The 24,621-nt window shown below is 44.5% G+C and overlaps 1 protein-coding gene and 1 pseudogene across 1 annotated transcript in view; one reads left to right on the forward strand and one right to left on the reverse strand.

The window, feature by feature from the left end:
* LOC137216944 (anosmin-1-like) overlaps positions 1 to 24,621 on the forward strand; it is a 190,082-nt gene that overhangs the window by 159,725 nt on the left and 5,736 nt on the right. The window contains exons 8-12 of the mRNA XM_067723069.1: positions 1,026 to 1,170; positions 10,226 to 10,372; positions 21,345 to 21,439; positions 22,692 to 22,863; positions 23,605 to 23,825. Coding sequence (XP_067579170.1) covers positions 1,026 to 1,170; positions 10,226 to 10,372; positions 21,345 to 21,439; positions 22,692 to 22,863; positions 23,605 to 23,825 — 780 coding nt within the window. The remainder of the gene's footprint in view (positions 1 to 1,025; positions 1,171 to 10,225; positions 10,373 to 21,344; positions 21,440 to 22,691; positions 22,864 to 23,604; positions 23,826 to 24,621) is intronic.
* LOC137217689 (U5 spliceosomal RNA) lies at positions 15,945 to 16,035 on the reverse strand (annotated as a pseudogene).

The raw sequence follows: 24,621 nt of genomic DNA on the forward strand, positions 1-24,621 counted from the left end.
GCCTGCCTCTCGGCCCCCACTTCTGGAAGCGCAGTCCTTTCAGCCGTCCAGAGCCGCCCTGCTGGAAGGTGGCCGAGCTCTGATAACTGACCCCTCAAAAGCCTGAATCATGTAAAGGTGCCAAACTATGAATTTACAGGGAGCGTTGTGCTCACGGTTCTGAAACGCCCATGGAAATCGTGTTCTCTCCCTGAAAAGAGATCTCACGTGACCCAAAATGGCGCGGAGAATTCCGACAGGTCATTGAGGTATTTAAACAAGGGACGGGCCTATGTGATTCAGTATTTGACAATTTCAGATGACGATACCTTCCTGTAGCCCGATGCACGCATGCAACTGGCCTACTCTTTGTGGGAAGGCACGTGCTACTTACTGACTGCCTGACGTCTGGTGCCGCATTAGTGATGGACACATTTTTCCCTTCATAGATGTTAATACCACCAATTAGACCATGTAGGGCCATGTGATATCACATGTACTATATTTTGATGAATGTTTGAATTCTAAGACAACAACCTTATTTCTCTTAATTCCGAGCACTTGTAGGGGCTTTATTATTATACCTGCAAGCCATAAAAAAGTGCTTTAAGCATTTTGTCAGGTTGATTTTTCCTTACAACTTTTGGTGGAAATTTACTCATAGAAGATTTAGGATAAAATCAGAGAAATACAGGGAATGCGAATTCTTCATCTTTATAGCTTTCTTCTCTCTGTAAGGTGGTATCTAGTAAGGAGTGAGGGGACAGAATTATTCATTTTCCTGCTACCGGAAAGCATCCAATAATGGGATTAGGAATACAATTTCAAAAACAACGTGTTTGTGCTTTTTGTATGACATTGATTTTGATCCACGGTAAAAGCGGATTTTCATATGCTAAAGATGTAGAACGATCTGTGATCTCAGATAGTCCGGGCAGACATCAGAGAGGAGCTGGTGTGCTTCACAAGGACACAGCAGCTGTGCAGGGAAGCTCAGAGGCAGGGCGGCTTGTAACAGAATCTGTGTGTGTTCCCTCCACCTGCAGTCTCAGAATTCTGTGACCCTGGAGCCACTGCAGCCCGACTGCGACTACACAGTAGAGCTGCAGGCTGTCACCTACTGGGGCCAGACGCGCCTCAAGAGCGCCAAGGTCTCCCTCCAGTTCACGTCCGCACACGCCGTCCACAGCAGTAAGTGCTTCGAGTTCCTTTTTCCTATTTGCAGTCTTTACATGGAGAGTCTTCATACATGTAAATATGTCCTTTGAACTAGGATGTGTACAAATTTTACCTTTGAGTTTTTCTTAGGATTTTTATCCTAAGTTTTATGTGCAGTATTTTGGCGTTATAATGGAAGTTTAAGAAGAAAGGGTGTCTCACTCGAACAAATGTTTATACTTCCATGATTTGGGGTCCTTGTGCGTATGCGTACTTGTTTTTAAGGAGGGTCCGCACAGTTAACTGTTAGAAACTGTTGCTTCCCTCCTAAAAATGCGACATGCCCTTTTTTCTTTTCTCCTGGTTTTACACAGTGGTCACAATTACTGCAAAAGGCTACCTACTTCTCCACTGGGGGCAGTGACTAAATCATTCCCATACCCGCTTCCTTGTTGCCAGTGGTTCTAAACTAGTCCGTTTGCCATGAACTGAGCAAAGCAAGGGGAGAGTCTTATGAGACACTCACCTCTGAGCTGGAAAATGCCTTACGTGGAGTTTCCGGCTTTGCTCAGAGGTGGGGACTGGTGAGAAGAGCTGTGGGGAAGCTCCTGGCCAGGGATCTGGGGACGGGCAGATAGAAGGCGAGCCCAAGAGAGGCCGCCAGGGGTCTCCGCGGGTCCTGCTTCCCCAGGCTCGCAGGGTCCCGTGGGATCTGCCTTTCATCCCGGGACGGGGCCTGGTCAGACACGGAAGGTGTGACAAGCTTGTTGAATTTAGGAAAGGCAAGGCTGGCTCTGCACTGTCAGACGCAGGGATTGCCCATAAGTATCTTCTACCACCTGGGAAACAATAGGATCCAAACGAGCAGGTCCATTTGAAATGATGCTTTCAAAATAGTTCTAGAAACAGAGCTTCCTACCTATTTGAGAAGTAGTCCTCTTGGAGATGAAATGGATTTGAAAAGTCTACTGTTTCTATGTATAAGTTTGCATACAGTACAACTTTTACATAAAAATTCTCATGGAAACATTTCTATGTGTTTAGTAACTTCACTGATTTTTTTATCAATATTTTTTATTGAAGCAGAGTTGATTTAGTGTTAATTTCTGCTGTACAGCAAAGTGACTCAGTTATGCACACACACATATACACACACACACACACATATATATATATATATTCTTTTCCATTATGGTTTATCCCAGGAGATTGAATATAGTGCCCTGTGCTCTGCAGGAGGACCTTGTTGTTTATCCATTCTCTATGTAATAGTTTGCATCTACTAACCCCAGACTCCCACTCCATCCCTCCCCCAATGCCCTCCCCCTTGGCAACCACAACTGTGTTCTCTATGTCCGTGAGTCTGTTTCTGTTTCATAGATAGGTTCATCTGTGTCATATTTTAGGTTTCACATGTAAGTGATATCATAAGATATTTGTCTTTCTCTTTCTGACTGACTTCGCTTAGTATGATCCTCTCTAGGTCCATCCATGTTGCTGCAAACGGCATGATTTCATTCTTTTTGATGGCTGAGTAGCATTCCATTGTACATATGTACCACGTCTTCTTTTTATCCATTCCTCCGTCGATGGGCATTTAGGTTGTTTCCATGTCTTGGCTGTGCTGTGCTGTGACTGTGCTGCTATGAACATAGGGGCGCGTGTATCTTTTTTGGATCTTTTTTTTTTTTTTTTTTTTGCGGTACGCGGGCCTCTCACTGTCGTGGCCTCTCCCGTTGCAGAGCACAGGCTCCGGACCTGCAGGCTCAGCGGCCATGGCTCACGGGCCCAGCCGCTCCGTGGCATGTGGGATCTTCCCGGACCGGGGCACGAACCCGTGTCCCCTGCATTGGGAGGTGGACTCTCAACCACTGCGCCACCAGGGAAGCCCTTTTTTTGATCTTTAAAATTTTTATTTTATATTGGAGTATAGTTGATTAACAATGTTGTGTTAGTTTCAGGTGTACAGCAAAGTGATTTAGTTATATATATATATATATATATATACCCGTATCTATTCTTTTTCAAATTCTTTTCCCATTTAGGTTATTACAGACTACTGAGCAGAGTTCCCTGCACTATACAGTAGGTCCTTGTTGGTTAAAACCAGCGTTACACAATTCAGTTTTAACAGCATTAATTTGTGTGCCTAATTTCAGCCTGACTGTTCTTAGGGAGGTCCAATCTTACACTTTGTAAAGAGGCCCAATATGTCCGTTATATGATTATGAATCAGTTTCAAGAGTAATTTTAGAGTCAGATTTAGTAATATCTGTGACAGCACTTATGGAGCACGTGGCATGTTAAAGGCAAGATGTCATGCGTTAGAGACAGCTTCCAGCTGAGAGGAAGAATGAGGCGTAAGTCAATACTAGTGTTATAGGTGTGACGAAACAGGGCCAGAAAATCCTTATGTTCACTGGACAATGTATACCACACGTGTAGGGTCTCAATAGCTTAGTTGCTCGAAGTCATTTTTTCTTTAGCCTGGCTGCACATTATGGTCAACTAGAGAGTTGTCTGTAAAAATGGTAGTGGTAGGGCACCATGCCCAGAGATTATAATTCAATGGTGGTGGGAGGTGGGAGGGTTGGGGGAAGATGCCTCTCAATTTCTTTTTCTTTTCTTTTCTTTCTTTTTTAATTCTACTGAAGTATAGTTGGTTTACAATATTGTGTTTCATTTCTGGTGCACAGCAGAGTGACTCAGTTATACATATCTATTTTTTCATGTCCTTTCCCATTATGGTTTATCACAGGATATTGAATGTAGTTCCCTGTACTATAGGGTAGGACCTTGTTTTCTATCCATCCTATATATAATAGGTTGCATCTGCTAATCCCAAACTCCCAATCCACCCCTCCCCCACCTCTGCTCCCCCTTGGCCACCGCAAGTCTATTCTCTATGTCTGCGAGTCTGTTTTTGTTTCCTAGATAGGTTCATGTGAGTCATATTTTAGATTCTGCATACAGGTGATATCACTTGGTATTTCTCTTTCTGACTTCACTTAGTATGATCATCTCTAGGTCCCTCCATGTTGCTGCAAGTGGCATTATTTCATTCCTTTTTATGGCTGAGTAGTACTCCACTGTATATATGCACCACATCTTCTTTATCCATTCATCTGTTGATGGACACTTAGGTTGCTTCCATGTCTTATCTATTGTAAATAGTGCTGCTGTGAATATAGGGGTGCAGGTATCTTTTTGAATTACAGTTCTGTCCGGATATATGCCCAGGAGTGGGATTGCTGGATAACATGGCAACTCTAGTTTTAGTTTCCCGAGGAACCTCCATACTGTTTTCCATAGTGGCTGCAACTTACATTTGCACCATTCATTGATTTCTTTAATGCAGTCCTCCGTTCATTCAGCAAACTGTGTCTAATGATGGGGATAATTACTACCTTATATCACTGTACACTGTATTATAGTATAAAGATACGTACACTGTAGGAGATATACTACATAGACTGTACGTTATATAGTGTATGTGTACCGTGTATTTATATGTGTATATATGTTCTGTGTATACGCACATGCGTACATATACATGTGCAGACACACTCATACACACATTACTGCAGCACTGGACACATTTCCATCTCTGCCTTCAAAGCGCCTACTGTTGAATTTGGGAGAGAAACATGTCAACATGATTACACAGAGACCAGTCTGTTGCACACAGAGCTGCAGGGAAGCATGGCGCAGACGGACAGACATGGCGGTGGGAACCAAGAGCACAGCGCTCCTCCTGGGTCCTGAAGAATGGGTGCTCCGTGGGACACAGCGTGTCACCCCACACAAGCGCAGAGTTGGAAGAGAGCATCATTTGTGCAGAGAATCAGCTTGGGGGTGGGGAGTGGAGGGGGGGTCAGTTCCCTCCCTGGGAGACGTCAGTGACTCCCGTGGGTGTCATAACCGTCCACGTGCGAAGGCCACCCTGTGTCTCCCAGCTGATGCTCCCTGAAAGCAGAGGTATGTGCTCAGCACCTCCCCTGGGATGGCCAACAGGTACTTCGAATGCAACACCCCCAAACCAAGCTCTTCACTTCCCTCTCACACCCGTTCCTCTCCCAGGCTCTCCTGCCCCCAAAGTTCCCACCGTTCCCCCTTTTGTTCAAGCCATCCATAGAGGTCATTCGTCATGCTTCGCTTTGCTTTCTCTTCAGAAATCCAGTTCATTAGAAAGTCCTTTTGACTCTAATTTCAGATTCTGTGTGGGATCTGTCCAAGTCTTGCCCTTGTTCAGCCCATTGTCACCTTTCTTATAAAGTAATCTCCTAATTAATATTTGTCTCCACTCTTTCTTAAATATCCATTTTGTAGACAGCTGGCAAAATATTCTTTAGAAAATATTAACCATATCACAGGTTACTCTCCTGAGTTCCACTCTCAAGACTGTCACCTACATCTTCTCTTTGCAAGTCTCCACAGATCTCATCCTTTATTGCTTTCCCATGTTTTCCTCCCCAAATGTCTTCTCAAACCAAAACCCTTTAAACCTCTGCTTCTCCTAAGACCCATTTTTTTTTTTTTCTATTGGTGGTGGGGATTTCCTCTACTGTGTAAAATAAGTTTGCCTTTTAGTCTCCTGGCTTTTCCAGTAAACAACATTCCTTCCCCATTGGAGACTGGTATGGGATTGCAAACTCCCATAATTTAATATGTGTTTCTGCCCACAACCAAGAACAAGGAGAGGAAAACCCAGCCTTGGCTTGCCATTGTTGAAGTCATGTCATCGAGAATCTCTTCATGGTCCAGCCCACAGACACAACTGTTACAGACTCTGGGTCTCCAGAGCACATCTAGGGCTTTCTCCTTCTTCCTGGGGCATCTCCCCACACACACCTGGTGAGATCCTCTTTAATTAGCTCCCTCTCCCTTCCTCTCGGGTATGATTACAAACCCTTCTCTCTCACTTTAAGCCATTAGGCATCACATAGACTGAATTCTTCCCTCTCAGTGAGCCACTCAGATCCCCCCAGATACAAACACATCTGTCCTTCACCCCTGAGTGTCTTCCCCTGTCCTCTGGAATCTCCGGTGGAAGCGTCCTTCCTTTTGCACACGACAGATTCCAGTCTGTGGGGTCTAGACCTATCCCTTGGAAAGTACATCCGCTCAACTAAGGTCTCATCTAGGTCAGAGAACAGGGACTGTCCGCCTGTGTGCCCACGGCAGCCGTCAGAGCCCAAGTGCTCCAGAAGCCTAGGCGTGGCCTGTAGCACTGCTTCAGGAACTCCTGTGAAAGCAAACCAGTCAGTTGTTCCCGCTCTTACCTGCGCACGCAACCAACTCCTGTTCCCGCAAGACGCTGGTGCCGAGTGTTACGGTCACTTTCTAATCATCTTGTACAATGAGGTAACGTTTTACCTGACCAATAAAGAGACGTGACAGTTAACCTACCAAAGGCCACTTTATGCTAGGATTAACTGATGCCTGTCCTGCGGATTCAGAAAAATAAAATAAGAAGTGATAGTGCAAAGTACCTGTCATGATACATGTTATTTGGGTGTCAGCGTAGCCGACAGAAGAGACTGTTTTACAAAGGATGAGGCAGGATATAGCTGAATACGTGTCAGGATGTTCTTTATAACCCAATGTTGATCTATAATCTCGTAAACACTAGTATATGACTTTTACAAGAACACTATATTTCATCATGAAGCAACTAGAAGTAAGGAATAACTACAACTTTATAGTATAAACAAGGGAAATTATATTTTATAGGAATGAGTGTAGTAAATGTCAGCATATAAATTATTTTTTGAATTATATTTTTCCAGGTCTGCGGGGTGCCAGGTGTATTAATGATAAATATTTCGATGCAAGCAAAGCCTGAATGTTCATAGTTTTATAAAAGGGTCCCTTGAAGGAGGAAAGACATAATACTATCTTTAATGGAAATGTAACTTGCTTTTTTGGAGGTAGGAGGAGTATTTCCAGGGTTGACAGATTCCAAATGTTTTTTATAGTTGCCTCATGCAACTGGAATATGCTTCCAGCTCTCCAAAATAAAAATGGAGTGGAGAGAAAATACTCTGAATCTCTCAATCTGAAAAGGTAATCAGAGTTTTGACATCTGGAGAAATAGCATAGTCACTCAATTCTTTTAACTTTCAGGAGTATTAAAGAGTATAAATAAATCAGACCTCATACCTCTTCAGAATGTGAAGGAATGAATTTTATTCCATTTTTGTTTCCTGCTGAAAGTGGAGGACACACTCCGAGTCAAGGACGTCCTCCCAGGACTGAACTGTCACGTCTGTCCCTACATGGGGGATGGGGCATGTCCATGCGTGTCTGTGCTGGAAATATTCAATAAAGCAGGAAAGATTCAATCTTGAGATATATACATATATGTGTGTGTGTGTATATATATATATATATATATTCACACGTCCTTACGTCTGTAATGAGAAATGAATGTTTCCATGGCATATAAAAGACAGCAGGAAGACAATTTACAGAGAGATTAAACACGGTTTTCTAAACTGTCTTGGTAGTCTGCTGGCGACTTCTTCCCATCACAGGTTCTTCAAGGAATTAGAAGCATAAACGGGCTTGTGAAAATCTGAAGACTTTAATTCTTTAAAAGAAACATGCTTTAGGTGTAAGCAGCAGGATTCTTTAACCGCCGGGTGGTGTCAAGAAAGGGATGCGTTTGGGGGCGGAGCCTTCTGAGGGCTCCGCGTCCCAGGCCCTCCTCTGGGCTCCAGGCTCGCTGCGCTGGCGTCTGCAGGCTGGGAAGCAGCGCCTCCTGCTATCCGGTCTCGGCACATTCCTGGCCCCCAGAACGCCCACCTCCACCTGCGAGCTGAGGACGGAGGTTTGCCATCAGCGGCTAGTAATTTAATCAGCACGCCTGTGTGATGACGCCTCTGTAAAAATCCAGAAAGACGGGGTTCAGAGAGCTTCCGCGGTGGTGAACGCATGCTGGGGGAGGGGCTCCCTTAGACCCTCAGACGTGGAAGCTCCGCCCCCTTTCCCCACACCCTGCCGTGTGCATCGCTTCCATCTGCCTCCTCCTGACTTAGATCCTTCTTTTCCCACTCACTTTTCATATATCCAAATCAAATTTTATGCTTAGGCATGATAAACTTTGAAGACAGATGTTCTTGTTTACGTGAGCTAAATATGGGCTTACATGACAAGCAATACTGATGTGAACATTTCTATACAAGTTTTTCTACGTTATAGATCCTCATCCCTAGAACAGTCTTTTTTGTTACTGTTGTCTGTGGTTTTGTGTTGTTTCTTTTTTTAAATTGAAGTATAGTTGATTTACAGTGTTGTGTTAGTTTCAGGTATACAGCACAGGGATTCAGTTATACACATGCACCTATTCTTGTTCAGATTATTTTCCATTATAGGTTATTACAAAATATTGAGTATATTTCCCTCTGCTATACAGCAGGTGCTTGTTGGTTATCTCTTCTATATAGAGTAGTGTGTATATTTTAATCTCAAACTCCTAATTTATCCTTCTGCTTCCCCCCTTTCCCCTGTGGTAACCATAAGTTTGTTCTCTATGTCTGTGAGTATGTTTCTGTTTTGTAGATAAGTTCATTTCTGTCGTATTTTAGATGCCACATCTAAGTGATACCATATGATATTTATCTTTCTCCGTCTGACTTACTTCACTCAGTATGATCATCTCTAGGGGCATCCATGTGGCTGTAAATGGCATTATTTCATTCTTTTTGATGGCTGAGTAGTATTCCACTGTATATATGTACTGCATCTTTATCCATTCCTCTGTCGACGGACACTTAGGTTGCTGAGTTATATCCTTTTATTATAAACGGGTAATCTATCAAGTAAAATTTTTTTCTGAGTTCTGTGAATTGCTCTTGCAAGTTATTTGAATCTGAGGAAGGGGTCTCTGGAACCCCCCCATCTACAGCAGGTCATCAGAAGCACTGCTGCCAACCTGGACTCGTGACTCGCATCTGAAGCGGGCGGGGGGCGCAGTCTTGCAGCACTGAGCCCTTACCCTGTGGGATCTGATGCTGTCTGCAGGTAGAAACTGTCACAACTGAGTTGAACTGTAGGACACCCCGCTGGGGTCTGAGAATCGGTGGTATGGGGAACCCCTCATACACACAGTGCTATTGGGTGCAGAATCCTTAACCTAATAAATGTCAGAGTTATCCAAACATTCATTTGAATTATTTAAACTAAAATGTAAGTACCAACTAATGTAACTATCCCATTCCTTTTAATCAGATCCATTGCATGGATGGTTTGACAGGCACACCCCGGTAAGGAGAAGTACACAGTCGATGTACTTTTTCTTCTGGGTCCTCAGTTTTCCTTTCCTTCTCCTGATTCACCGCAGGTCAGCATTTCTCTGCATTCATCCTCATCTCTCCCTCTTCCTCCCACCTTCTCAAGAATGCAGACCTCACAGCTCTATTGGAAAAGTTTTGATAACACATTTCTGACTGCTTTATAATCAATACAGCTTAAGCTGTTCTCTCTCAAAGGGCTGCTTGGAATTCTGAAAGCAGAAAAGTCTTGCCTCCAAGGACGGCATTTCTAAACGTACAACTTCTGAAATCAGTGAACTGGTAAAGGAGAGATCTGAGGGCAGGGATTTTTGGTATACGTCCTGCTAAGCCGTATAAATTCTCACCTGGCTCTCTAAAGATGGAGGAACATGACATGCTGGTACTTCTGTGAAAAGCTACCTATACTGTTTTCATGAAATGGTATTTTAATACGACTTCATTTACTTCATAACCGCACAAAAGTCTATCTATTGTGAGAAATACTACTTCCACCTGTTACTGACATCAGAGCATCTTTCCGGGCTGGTGAATGTATGTTGATTCCCAATTTAAGTTCGGGGGATCCCGTGTAATGTACACAGTCTCCTTTTAGGTATGCATTCCAGCGTGTGATGAAGGGGGAGGTGTCGTCAACTTGAGCTGGAAGGAACGTGTAGTCACGTTACATCTTCCTTTAGAAATCAGGCAATAAATATGGATGACTAGCAGAGTGAAATGAAATACACTGGGATTACTATCAGGTTACAGATTTATTTTTAACAAGTAAATCAGAATGTTGTGCTTTGTTGTAGAAGAACAACTTGGGAAAACTAGGAAAAGTGTGATGCAAATACAGCCTCCGTTTCAAAGACGACGGCCCACTCGCCTCCTGGAAATCGGAGCTCCGTTCTATCAAGACAGCCAGCTGCAAGTGAAGGTGTACTGGAAGAAGACCGAAGGTGGGCAGATGCTTCTGTTTACTTGTTGTTGTTCTTGCTAAGTTTTAGTTTCTATTGGAGTCGAGTTGATTAACAGTGTTCTGTTAGTTTCAGGTGTACAGCAAAGTGATTCAGTTTTACACATACACTCGTGTATTCTTTTTCAAATTCTTTTCCCATTTAGGTTATTACAGAATACTGAGCAGAGTTCCCTGTGATACACAGTAGGTCCTTATTAGTTATCGATTTTATATACAGTAGTGTGTATATGTCAATCCCAATCTCCCAATGTATCCCTCCCGGCCACCCTTCCCCTTTGGTAACCATAAGTTTGTTTTCTGAGTCTGTGAGTCTGTTTTTGCCTTGTAAATAAGTTCATTTGTGTCATTTTTTTTAAGATTCTGCACATAAGTGACGTCATATGATATTTGTCTTTCTCTGTCTGACTTCACTTAGTATGATCATCTCCAGGTCCATTCACGTTGCTGCAAATGGCATTATTTCATTCTTTTTTATCACTGAGTAATATTCCATTGTATATATGTACCACATCTTCTATAGCCATTCATCTGTTGGTGGACAGTTAGGTTGCTTCCATGTTCTGGCTATTGTAAATAGAGCTGCAGTGAACATTGTGGTACATGACTCTTTTTGAATTATGGTTTTCTCAGGGTATATGCCCAGGAGTGGGATTGCTGGGTCGTATGGTAGTTCTATTTTTAGTTTTTTAAGGAACCTCCACACTGTTCTCCATAGTGGCTGTATCAATTTACATTCCCACCAGCAGTGCAAGAGGGTTCCCTTTTCTCCACATCCTCTCCAGCATTTATTGTTTGTAAACTTTTTGATGATGGCCATTCTGACTGGGGTGCGGTGATACCTCATTGTAGTTTTGATTTGCATTTCTCTGATAATTAGCAATGTTGAGCATCTTTTCATGTGCCTCTTGGCCATCTGTATGTCTTTGGAGAACTGTCTATTTAGGTTTTCTGCCCATTTTTTTCACTGGGTTGTTTGTTTTCATGATATTGAGCTGTGTGAATTGTCTGTATATTTTAGAGATTAATGCCTTGTCAGTCACATCGTTTGCAAATATTTTCTTCCATTCCGTAGGTTGTCTTTTCGTTTTGTTTATGGTTTCCTTTACTGTGCAAAATCTTTTAAGTTTCATTAGGTCCCATTTGTTTATTTTTGTTTTTATTTTCATTAATCTAGGAGGTGGATCAAAATGATTTTGCTGGGATTTATGTCAGAGAGTGTTCTGCCTATGTTTTCCTCTAAGAGTTTTATATTTGTTGTTTGCATTGAAGAGCGCTGTGATGTAAGGGTGCTTGTGCAAACGTCACCGTCGAACCACACTATTGATATTAAGGAAACGGTAGCTGAACAAAACACATGCTTTTTAAAAAATTATTATTAAATGCCTTGCTCTTCTGAAGTCTGAACGGGTTGCCTCTGATTCCCAGGAATCTGTATCCCATACTGAAATCTGCTGCTTACATTTGATCATTTCAGGGATATTAACCTGTCTTCATGTCTTTCCTAAGAAGGTTGATCTTGTGTCCCAAACACTTGAGGCAGTCATTATCTTGCAGTGTAAATTCTTGTTCTAAATTAGAAGACCTATAATGCAAATAATTTGGAAAATAGAATAAAAGAGCCGATTCTCTTCTCAGTATCATTTCATAGAAATAGCATTTTACTGGATTTTCTTTCAGCAGTCTCCTATACCTGTTTCTCACTCAGTTGTTCTATATGTACATGTGTGTGTTTGTAAAGCACATTTTCATAAAATACTAATTTGCATCCTGTATTGCTGGTGTTTTTAATAACATTTTTAAATGGCTGCCTTGATAGATATTGTGCCATAATGGTTCCACTATCGCCACACATTTAGCTGCCTTCAGAATTTCCATCTTATAGTCAATACTGCAATGAACAGTCACCCTTAGAATAGATTCTTTTTTCTCTTTATCTTTGGGATAAATTCCTTTGGTTTCCTTGTTTTCTGTACTCTTAGAATAGTATTTTTAGAGTTACTTGACATACGTTTTTATATTTATCACTTCTGTGCATTTTAAGACATAAACTCTATTTTAAGCAAAAAACAATAGATTGTTTCAAGAATTCAGTTTTTAAAATTCTTATTTTTCTGAAATGCTATTTTACTCAGAGTATCGGCTCACGAGCCATTGGGGATATTGGTGTTGGAGCTCTTCTTGTTCCAGAATTTTCTTCCAAGCTGCTGAAATTCATTCTCTAGCTAAAATAACATTACCAATCATGTTAATGTTTTATTACTATCATATGTTAATTTAAATTTTACTTATTGAATATTAATTATAAAATTATATGCTAATATATCCATATTATGACATTTAATGATAGTTTTAAGTTAATATTAAATTATAAAATTTATTTGATCTATTGTACAGTCAAGCCCTCCACATCAGTGGGTTATTTGATCTGTTGTACAGTCACGCCCTCCACATCAGTGGGTTCTGTATCTGCGAATTCAACCAACTGTGGATTTTGTGCAATGTTTAAGATTGGCAGTTGGTTGAATCCAAGTGTGCAGAACCCCCAGATACGAAGGGCTAACTGTGGGACTCGAGCAGCCTGGAATTTGGTATCCAGGGTGTGGATCCAATCCCCACTTTCCAGTGGGTACCAAAGGATGACTGTATTTATCAATTTCAAATTAGAATTGTATGTCCATGTGACATATTAATAAAACAACATATTAATGTAATACTGAAAATGTACACATCTCATGTAAGGAAATGAAAATGTACACACACGGGAGGTGCAAACAGCTTAAGCACAGAATAGTAACCACCATTTCCTGACTTCTAAAATTGAAGATTTGTTTTACGTGTATTTGAATGTATACAGATGGAATCATACAGTTTGCATCAGTCTTCTCACAGTGAACACTGCATGTGGGAAACCCGTCCATCCTGTTGCAGGAAGCCGTGATTCATCCATTTATATCACTGCATAGTCATCCCTGGTACAGCAGTTGATGGAGATTTGGTTTGTTCCAGGGATGGGCTATTCAGAATGGCCCTGCTGTGAAGAGCCTATGAATACATGTCTGTTGATGTACATGTGTACCTATTCCCCCACAGAGGGTGGGATTCTTAGGTCATAAGGATGATGACATTTAGAAGATGCTGAGAATTTCCAAAGTGGCTGGACCAATGCACATTCCCACCAGGAGGGTAAGATGGTCCCCACTGCCCCACATGCTTTCCCCCATGAGGCATGTTCTGTCTTTCTCAGTTGAGCCTTTCTGGTACGTGTGACGTGATGGCTCAGTGCCGTTTGAATGTGCATTCTTCTGGTCATCCAGGCGTTGAACACCTTTTCATAAGTTTACTGGCAATGGAGCTCCTGTTTTTCAAAGCACTTTTCAACTGTTTAGCCAGCCTGTCCTGCAAGAGTCCTTTATAGGTGGAGTATATGAGTCATCTGCTGGTTTCATCTTAGTATTTTCTACTTTTATTTTTTTCACATTCTTAATAGTTCTTACTTTTAGAGATTATCAGTTCATCATTTTGTTTCCTTGAGGCTTACCGCTCTTTGTTTAAGAAATCTTTGCTTATGCCAGGGTCACAAAGATACTCTCCTTATCTCCTAGGAGTTATACTGTTTCATCTTTCTCTACCTTTTACCCAGATTTGGTTATTGTTGTAAGCAGCTAGTGTAGGGCATCAATGTCCTTTCATTTTTCTTTCCCTCTTTTTTCCCCCCAAAAAAAGAACTTTTTATTGAAGTATTAGTTGATTTACAATGTTGTGTTAGTTTCAGGTATACAGCAAAGTGATTCAGTATTACATATATGTATGTCTATTCTTTTTCACATCCTTTTCCATTATAGGTTATTAGAATATATTGAATATAGTTCCCTGTGCCATACAGTAGGACGTTGTTGTTTATCTACTTTATATATAGTCATTTGTATCTGCTAATCCCAAACTCCTAATTTATCCCTCCCCCACCCCCTTTGCCCTCTGGTAATCATAAGTTTCTTTTCTAAGTCTGGGAGTCTGTTTCTTTTTGTAAGTAATTTTATTTTTATAATTTTTTTTACATTCACATATAAGTGACATCATGATATTTGTCTTTCTCTGTCTGACCTACTTCACTTAGTATGACAATCTCTAGGTCCATCCATGTTGCTGCAAATGGCATTACTTCATTCTTTTTTATGGCTGAGTAATATTCCATTGTTTATTTGTACCACATCTTCTTTATCCATTCATCTGTTGATGGACACTTAGGTTGCTGTCATGTCTTGGCTAGTGTAAGTAGTGCTGCTACGAACACAGGGGTGCATGTATCTTTTTAAATTATAGTTTTGTCTGGATATATGCCCAGGACTGGGATTGCTGGATCATATGGTAGTGCTATTTTTAGTTTTTTGAGGAAACTCCATACTGTTCTCCATAGTGGCTGCACCAGTTTACATTCCCACCAACAGTGTAGGAGGATTCACTTTTCTTCACATCCTCTCCAGCATTTATTATTTGTAGACTTTTTAATGATCGCCATTCTGACTGGTGTGAGGTGGTACGTCACTGTAGTTTTGATTTGCGTTTCTCTAATAATTAGCGATAATGAGCATCTTTTCATGTGCCTATTGACCATCTGTATGTCTTCTTTGGAGAAATGTCTATTTAGGTCTTCTGCCCATTTTTGGATTGGATTGTTTTCTTGTTATTAAACTCTACGAGCTGTTTGTATATTTTGGAAATTAAAACCTTGTTGATTGCATCATTTGCAAATATTTTCTCCCATTGCATAGGGTATCTTTTTATTTTGTTTATGGTTTCCTTTCTGTGCAAAAGCTTGTAATTTTGAATAGGTCCCATTTGTTTATTTTTGCTTTTATTTCTATTGCCTTGGGAGACTGACGTAAGAAAACGTTTGTACGATTTATGTAAGGGAATATTTTGCCAATACTCTATCCTAGGAGTTTTATGGTGTCATGACTTATATTTTAGTCTTTAAGCCATTTTGAGTTTATTTTTGTGTATCGTGTTAGAGAATGTTCTAATTTCCTTCTTTTACATGTAGCCGCTCAGTTTTCCCAGCACCACTTATTGAAGAGGCTGTCTTTTCTCCAGTGTATATTCTTGCCTCCTTTGTCATAGATTAATTGACCATAAGCGTGTGGGTTTATTTCTGGACTTTCTATCCTGTTCCATTGATCTATATTTCTGTTTTTCTGCCAGTACCTTAGTATTTACTGTAGCTTTGTAGTATAATCTGAAGTCAGGGAGCTGTGATTTCTCCAGCTCTGTTCTTCTTTCTCAAGATTGTTGTGGCTATTTTGAGGTCTTTTGTGTTTCACAGACATTTTAAAATGTTTTGGTCTAGTTCTTTGAAAAATTCCATTGGTAATTTGATAGGGATTGCATTGAATCTGTAGATTGCCTTGGGTAGTATGGTTATTATAACAATATTGATTATTCCAGTCCAACAATATGATATAACTGTCCATCTCTGTCAGCTTCAGTTTCTTTCATCAGCATCCTATAGCTTTTGGAGTACAGGTCTTTTGCCTCTTCAGGTAGGTTTATTCCTAGGTATCTTATTCTTATTTTTCTTTCCCCCTCTCCAAGAAATCTTTAGTAAAAGGCAAAAGATTTATATGATCTGAAGAGAAACCAGAGTATGAATGGTATTTTATTCTTTTTGATGCAGTGGTAAATGGGATTGTTTCCTTAATTTCTCTTTCTGATAGTTTGTTGTAGTGTGTAGAAATGCAACAGATTTCTGTATATTGTTTGTATCCTGCAACTTTACTGAACTCACCGATGAGCTCTAGTAGTATTCTGGTAGTATCTTAAGGGCTTTTTTTATGTATGGTATCATGTCATATGCAAGCAGTGACAGTTTTACATCTTCCTTTCCAATCTGGATTCCCTTTCTTCTCTGATTGTCGTTGCTAGGACTTCCAAAACTATGTTGAATAAAAGTGGCAAGAGTGGCCATCCTTGTCCTGTTCCTGACCTTGGAGGAAATGCTTTCAGCTTTTCACCGTTGAGTATGATGTTAGCTGTGGTTTTGTCATATATGGTCTTCATTATGTTGAGGTAGGTTCCCTCTATGCTCACTTTCTGGAGAGTTTTCATCAGGAATTGATGTTGAATTTTATCAAAAGCTTTTTCTGCATCTATTGAGATGATCATATGGTTTTTACTCTTCAGTTTGTTAATATGGTGTATCACACTGATTGATTTGAGGATATTGAAAAATCCTTGCATCCCTGGGATAAATCCCACTTGATCATGGTGTATGATCCATTTAATATACTGTTGGATTTGGTTCGCTCGTATTTTGTTGAGGATTTTTGCATCTATGTTCATCAAAGGTACTGGCCTATAATTTTCTTTTTTTGTGGTATCTTTGGCCGGTTTTGGTATCAGGGTGATGGTGGCCTCACAGAATTAATTCGGATGTGTTCCTTCCTCTGTAGTTTTTTGGAACGGTTTCAGAAGCACAGGTATTAACTCTTCTCTAAATGTTTGACAGAATTTGCCTGTGAAGCCATCTGGTCCTGGACTCTGGTCGTTGGGAGTTTTTTAATCACAGTTTCAATTTCAGTACTGGTAATTGGTCTGTTCATATTTCCTATTTCTTCCTGGTTCAGTCTCAGGAGATTGTACCTCTCTAAGAGTTTGTCCATTTCTTCTAGGTTGTCTGTTTTATTGGCATATAGTTGCTTGTAGTAGTCTCTTAGGATTCTATTTCTCTGGTGTTGGTTATAACTTCTCCTTTTTCATTTCTAATTTTATTGATTTGAGCCTTCTCCCTTTTTCTTCTTGATGAGCCTGGCTAAAGGTTTATCAACTTTGTTTATCTTTTCAAAGAACCAGCTTTTTAGTTTCTTTGATCTTTTCTATTATTTTTTTAGTCTCTGTTTATTCACAATAAGGATGAGTCAGAAGCACTTTTCTCCCTGGCTTCTTTGTTACTTGCTTGCTTATTTACTAGTAATTCGCCGGAATATGTATATGGAAACAAGCTAACAGTATTGCTTACAACTAAGCAAAGTCACTGCAAGCAGGTGTCTGGAAGCAACTATTATGGTAAAACACCGTACAGTTGTAACGTAGCACTTGGACCAGAATGACGCAGACTTTCAGAACAAGTCCTTAAAGGAGGGTGGGGTCCCCTAGAGAGAAGCGGGACCAGGGGCGGCGTGAAGGAACTCCAGTTTCAGCACAAAGAGGGGCGATGCAGCAGAGGACGGTGCAAGTGAGTGCCCAGAGGAGCTGGAGAACACGGGGAGATTTGAGACAGAAGCCGAGGCGGGCAAGGGGTTTAGGAAGAGGGAGGGGGCTTCCCTGGTGGCGCAGTGGTTGAGAGTCCGCCTGCCGATGCAGGGGACGCGGGTTCGTGCCCCGGTCCGGGAAGATCCCACATGCCGCGGAGCGGCTGGGCCCGTGAGCCATGGCCGCTGAGCCTGCGCGTCCGGAGCCTGTGCTCCGCAACGGGAGGGGCCCCAACAGTGAGAGGCCCGCGTACCGCAAAAAAAAAAAACAACGCTACCTTATGCTACTGATTTTAAAATGAAAGGAGACACAGTGGATGCTCACAGAGTGTGTATTTGAAGACTCGTGTGGTCACTAAGGTTTATTTGTAACCCCTAACCAGTCCCGGGGGGCGCTTGTGTGGTCCTTTGTGGGGGTGCTCGTGCAGGGAGTGGCTATGGGCTTGAGTCGTCCCACGTACACGTTCCCACCTGAAGCTGAGGGGACGCCGCCCTCTCGTTTCCACTCTCACGCTGGCGACACATCCTCTGCCCGGTCTGTCTAGCGCCGTGGGTTTCTGGTCTGTTGTGTTGCATTTCCTTGCTTTTTGTTGGAGATTTGTCCTGGTTAAAGTGGCGCCGAGCATAGTGGTGGAGTGCTGCCTTTGCTGATTGATGCATGAGGCTGCCTGGGAGGTGCTAGTCACCTTGGTAGTGTGTGATGAAGTTCCGAAAAGGTAAAAGAAGTGTCTAAATTTGTCGTTTTTGAGATGGTGATGGATTAAAAAAAAAGTACAGTGGAGGCGTTATTGTGAGGCTGAAAGCAAAAGAAGTTTACTGTCCTGCTACCCAGGATCATGAAAATAATTTCAACTAGAGTTTTTTAAGTAAAGAAATATTACAGTTAATTATGACTTTATTAAATAAGTTTTTAAAAAAGAAAAACACACATAAAATAAGATTATGTATTGACTGGCTGGCAAAAATGTGGTGACCAGAAGCTCACGGGGAAACTAACACTGTATTTCTCCAAGAAACAGCCATCCCGGCTTTGCTAATTCTGCATTCACAGTGATTTTCTAAACCCTCACTTGTGTGAATAACGAGAACCGATTGTGTAGACCTGCATGAGAAACGCATGCCAGTTTTTGATTAAGCTTGGAAGAGTGTGGACTGCTGTGTATGTGTCTGAAAAAGTGCCATGAAGGACTGCTTAAAAGACAGCCTGTTCATTTTAATCATGTCTTAAAGGAGTGGGTTTTATTCGGGTCTGGTGAAGGCAACAGAGACAACGGCCACTGAGAAGGTAGTTTGTTACTCACGGCTCCCAGGAGGTGGACCCTCCCACCACTCGGGCCACGTGGGGAGGCACCAGGGTCGGTCAGGAAGCAGGAAACTGTGCTCAGAAGCCTTTCCTCTGGCGAGTAGGAAAGGCAAGATGGTCTCAGGATTGGCTAGTCAGGATTGGCTCTGGCTCAGGGGCTGTCCCCACCTACCTGACCCTGGGGTGACGAGGGTGGTGGCCCAGAGTGTGAGGGCCCCACAGAGGAGGTGCTGGGGAGGGGCTCTGGGTCAGCTGGTCTGCACGGGGCAGCGGCCACCCTGCGAGCGCGGTCCCGGCAGGGTCTGCAAGGCTGCAAGATGTCACAGATACAGAAAACAAAAAGGCGTGATTAAATAAGAGGCAAGCTGAACGCAAGGGCAATTGAGGGCAGGGATCAAGGGTGTGGTTTTAGAAGCGCTGAGTTTGAAAAGCATCTACATGGGACAGGAAGCTGGGAACACCAGCTCCTCCAGGGAACAGCTCAGGTGGAGGTAGAAACGCAGAGCCGTCTTGGAAAGCCTTGGGCTTGGGTGAAATTCTTCACGGAGGTGGCAGATCCAGAGTAGGCGTGGACTCGGGCAGGGCGGAGCTGAGAGCTGAGGGCTCCGACGTGTCGCTCGGCGCGTCCTCTTATGGAAACACAGTTATGCTGTCAGATGTGTGTGGGGTTCTTAGGAGACCTGGAGCCACGGGTATCAATCACACGTCCTAGCACTGGAGTGCAGCAAACTGGAGTCCAGCCCCGGCTGCTCCGGACCAGGGAATGTCAGCCCTGCCGTGTGCCCGACTTTGGAACTTGCTACTCCGTCCGATGTGGGAGCCACGAGCCCCGTGGAGCCGCTGAATTTTAAATTGATTTCAGTGACTTAAGAATTTGATTCCTCAGCTGCAGCAGCAATGTGGTGACGAGGGGTCACCACATACAGAAGCTTTCGTTGTGGCAGACAGTTGTGTGGGACGGTGCCCTGCCCCGTTATCCACACCGAGCAGGCCCAGTGCCAACCTCCTTCCAGGTTCCCCTGCGAGGTCAGCTCCTCTGTGAGCTGCGCCAGCGTTTCAGTGACAGTCGCAACCCTCCGTCGGGACGCTGTACCTCTCTCGCCCTCCGTGTTCAGCTGTAGGCTCATCTCCCTCCGACCTGAGACCTGACTCATGTACTTTATTACTTGTCCAGCCCCCTTAGGAGTTAAGAGGCGTGAGAGCAGCTGCTCCTGGGATGTTATTTCACTGCGATGCCTAGAGCAGCACCACTTGTTGAAAGAAAGGATTTGAATTCACTCAATGACTGACTTCAGCCTTAATGTATAACGTGCAATTCTTTTCTTAAAAAAAAGCCCCTGATGTCTGCCATGTAAAGAGTTAAAAACCTCTAGTCAGAGGGTTCCCCTTTTAGCTAAACACCATTGGTGCCCACTTGCTGTTTATTTTCTCAGATTGAAAGTTCTTTTCTCGTTCCAAAGTGCTCAGAGCAAGTTCCCACCAGAACCACCCGATTTCATCCAAGAGTTTTCCCCTCGGAAAACCTCCATCAAACACTTGGCGTGAGCATTCGGACGGGATGCTAATCACCCAGGGAAGCGGTGCCTTTCACACCCGGGGACACACTGGGGTGATTATTAAGCCCAGGATGGCCCGGACCTCCTTTCCCACACTCAGTGACCGGCTTCTCATCACGGTGTCTTTTTTCCACTCGGTCGGCCAAAGTAAAGACACGTGCAGAAAACACGCTGCTCCAGCTGGAAGTGGAAACGATTAAGGAGCCCGTATGCTGGGCTGGCTTTGAGAGCAGACCTCGTTTCCGTAGCGATCGCACACACTCACTGCAAGGATGCACTTACTGTTAAGGCACCGGGAGGCTGTTCACCCTGTATCCTCTGATGAGGGGGCCCTGTCACAGCAAGGCTCGAGATGGAGCACCTCTGAAGGGCCAGGTCTTCGAGTTGAGGGAAAGGCTTTTGTTCCTGCCTGGGCTTGACAGCCTCTCCATCAGCCTCGTCAGAAAAATGTAGGATTCAGAGACTTGAGACGAGTCTCTCTTAGAGCCTAGGAAATAGGAGAACGGCTGCTGAGTGCTACCCTTCGTTGGGGGATTTATGACTGTGGACACCGTGGCGAGGTTATTCTCAAGACCTCTGTGGAGTCGTTTTGCTATGACTTTTCTAATTATTTTTTTCTGTGTGGTTCTCGTATTGCAATTCCCTTTTCCTTTGATGGCTTATTACTTTTTCCCCCTGACTCTAGTCAGAATTTTGGGAGACCCACCTCCTCTGGCTGGTGTACGCAATTCTGGATCACCTGCAGGACTCTGTCCTTCCTTCCTGGTCTGTCGTGCTTTCAGGACTTGGGGCTGCGTGCACTGTGACTTGCAGACTGTTCTCTTTTGCTGATTGGTGTTGACCTTACAGATCCCGGAGTCACTCGGTATCATGTGCAGTGGTTTCCGGAAGTCTGTGCCCACAACGAATCCGCCGGGGTGGAGGCATCCTCGGGCGTGACCCAGGTGAGGAGGTGGCCGAAATGCCGGATTCTGAACGGCTTCTAGACTCACCTGATCGGGGGACAAAGCTGGACAGAGAGAGGTGCAGGCCGTGTGTCCAGTGGGTAACTCATCCTCACGGGGCTCCCTAAGGGACCCATGACCAGGTGGGAGCGGGAGACACAGGGTCACCTGTTCACTCATCTCTCGGCCCTTCACCACCTCACACGTCATCGGTCAGCACAGGGCGGGCCCTGAGATGCAGACATTCAGGACACAGCTTGTGGGGAGCTCCCAGGACACAGGGGAAACGCTGCCAGCCTCTGGGCGTCTCATCTTAATGGCACGAAAGCTCTGAATTGTTTTCTGGATTTTGACTGGGCACAATGACCTAAAAGGCCTCATTTCCCCCAGGGAATTTCTATACGACACTATCATTCAGCATCTCCTTTGCTGCATCCCTAACTTCCACCAACTCGTCCAGGTAATGAAGGATACGGCCCGTCCTGTGATGTTCTGCCTTTAAGGGTCCCAGAGATGCTCCTGCTGCAGCTCTCGTGCATGTACACGAAGCCCTGACAACTATACCCTAGAATGGGCACGCACACCCAACACCCAAAGGGCACGCACACCCTAGAATGGGCACGCACACCCAACACCCAAAGGCGAAGAATCCTCGCACAAGCTCGTTAGGCCCGTCAGTGTCAGCTCTCCCGATAGCGTAAGGTTATACCCTCAGCCTCTCCGCCCGCAGCTGAGTCTGGTTTTCGTAATCCTGTTTCATCGCAAAGTTCCGGCCGGCGGCAATCACAGCCCTCCCAGCAGGGGAGGCAATACACAGCTCGAGAATGTCTTCCTTTCCGTAAGGAAGCACTCGCAGCTAAAGCACGCCTATGTCTCAGAGAAGCCCGAGTTGGCTTTTTTTGTATTGACAACTTAGGTGTCTGTCTACAGCGTTACCCACCGCGCGGCCTCCCACCTCGCCCCGCTGCTGCCAGCTCCCCAAGGCTGCTCGTGAGGGCTGCAAGCCGGCTGCTTTGACGTGGAAGCGCTGCCGTCCTGTCGGGTTCTGGAGCCTGTGTCCCACCCCATGGGAGCCTCTCACAGTTGTAATAAATGAAAGCAGGGCCCCTGTCTCCTTTGCAATTTTTATGGAAGCCGTGGTGCACACGTCCCATATGTAGGGAGACAGCCTTGGTGGAGGCAGGATTTCCTCTCCTGCCCATTTCGTACCCTCGTGAGATTTACCGTTAGCGTATTCTCTCTCTCTCTCTAGGAAAATTACATGATTCTTCAAGATCTGGCATTTTCCTGCAAATACAAGGTGACCGTCCAACCCACACGGCCAAAGGGCCGCCTGAAAGCAGAAACCGTTTTCTTTACGACCCCACCGTGCTCTGCTCTGAAGGGCAAAAGCCACAAGCACGTCAGCTGCCCCCGCGACGCAGGTACGGTTCACGCGAACGTCCAAGGTTGCGGCTGTGATGTCGGCAACTCTGTACACATTTCCAGACCGCATTTCACAAGAGCGTACAAACCCAAAGTACCCCCTTTCTAAAAGGCAGCGTGCCGGCCCGGTTGGAAGGTGACATACGTGTGAAGGCACGCATTACATCCTCATTGCAGCAGCTCTGGCGGACAGCCTTTGCCGGCGTGTCAGCCCTTTAGAAGTGAAGCCGAGGGTCTGTGTACTGCTTCTGCTTTGGCGCACTTTATGGAAATGATCTCACTTTTACCCCGGCCCTCTGCCGTGGGCGTCACCTCGACACGCTTTCCCAACGCCCCGTCTTTACCTTCCCAAGCCTCTCCTAAAACGGGGGCAGCTATTCTCAGACGCAGACCCCTGGGCGCCTTCTAGTAACTTCCGACGACTCTTGTAGTACCTTGAATATTCACCCGTCTCACTGCAGTCTCTCCTGTTCTCTAAGTGGCCAGGTCCCGCCAGATCCCAACATTCTTCCTCTGTCTTCCACCCCCAAAGCAGGACTCTCCACGTAGTGCCCAAGGGAGCAGAAGCACGTGGCACGAAGGGGCAGGGCTGAGGCTGCCTCTGCACAGCTCGCCGGGGCGACTCTCTGACCCCGCGCTCCCGAGGCGGCCGGCCGAACCCCACGGGACGTACCTGCCGCCTAGGGCCCCTCTCGCGCTCTCCCTCCCTTGACCCGGCCTTCCTCTTCCCGCTGCTCCAGGTCACGTTCATTCCAAAGTGCAAGCCAAACCCGAGAACCTGTCGGCCTCCTTTGTGGTCCAGGACACGAACGTCACGGGGCGCTTCTCCTGGCAGCTGAGCAAGGCCACCGTCCAGCGGCCCGTGACTGGCTTCCATGTGACGTGGGCCGAGGTCACGACCGAGAGCAGGCAGAATGGCCTTCCCAACAGCCTCATCCTGCAGTCCCAGATCCTCCCGGCGGTGGGTGCCCCTCCCTCCCGGGCCCTCGGGCCGGTACCCGCCCCGCAGGGGGCTTACTCACTGTCGGCGCCCACGTCCCATCACGCTGGGGCCAGTTGTTGAGCTGCGTGTGTGCGTTGTCTTCTCCCGAGCGTATTATTTCGCAGGTACTGAAAGACACCACACAACTGTTGCCGTGAACAGTCGTCTAGATGAACTGTGATTACTGGAGCCCCTCTTCAACCCACGTCTCCTGTCGACACGGGATGCCCGCGGTGTAACCACTTTATTCTCCTTTGTGAAGCCTGTGTCCTTCTGGCCCAAGTGGACAAGCCCTATTTGAAGGGTTAAATTTGGGGAAAAATGGCTAAGAGAACCTTCTTCTTTCTCTCGGTTTCCCCACTTCAAATCTGGCCAGAGCCTGTAATGAGTTGGCCTGTCTTCCAGGCCACTAATTCCTTGGCTTGAAAAAAAAAACCCATGTACAGGCTTCTACCAGCTCTAAAAATGCCCTTAGAATATCCAACTCCTGCTCCAAAAAGAAAAAGAAAAAGCAAACAAAAAAACCCTGAAATCCTGGAAGGAAAAATTCCATGGAATTGGAAAGTAATTTTTCTATGTGTGCATATATTAGGTTTTATTGAGTTTTGAGAAAAATGTGTTGGCATAAAAATAAACACTGTTGGCTATGGGCATTGACAGATAGATAGATAGATACTGCATCTTAAGGAACACAGTTGGCTCGCTTACGGAAATGTGGATTATGAAGAATTCACACCACAAGATGTGCAGATGAAAACTTTAAACCATGGGAAAG

The sequence above is a fragment of the Pseudorca crassidens genome, chromosome X, assembly GCF_039906515.1.
Source record: "Pseudorca crassidens isolate mPseCra1 chromosome X, mPseCra1.hap1, whole genome shotgun sequence".
NCBI classification, from domain to species: domain Eukaryota; kingdom Metazoa; phylum Chordata; class Mammalia; order Artiodactyla; family Delphinidae; genus Pseudorca; species Pseudorca crassidens.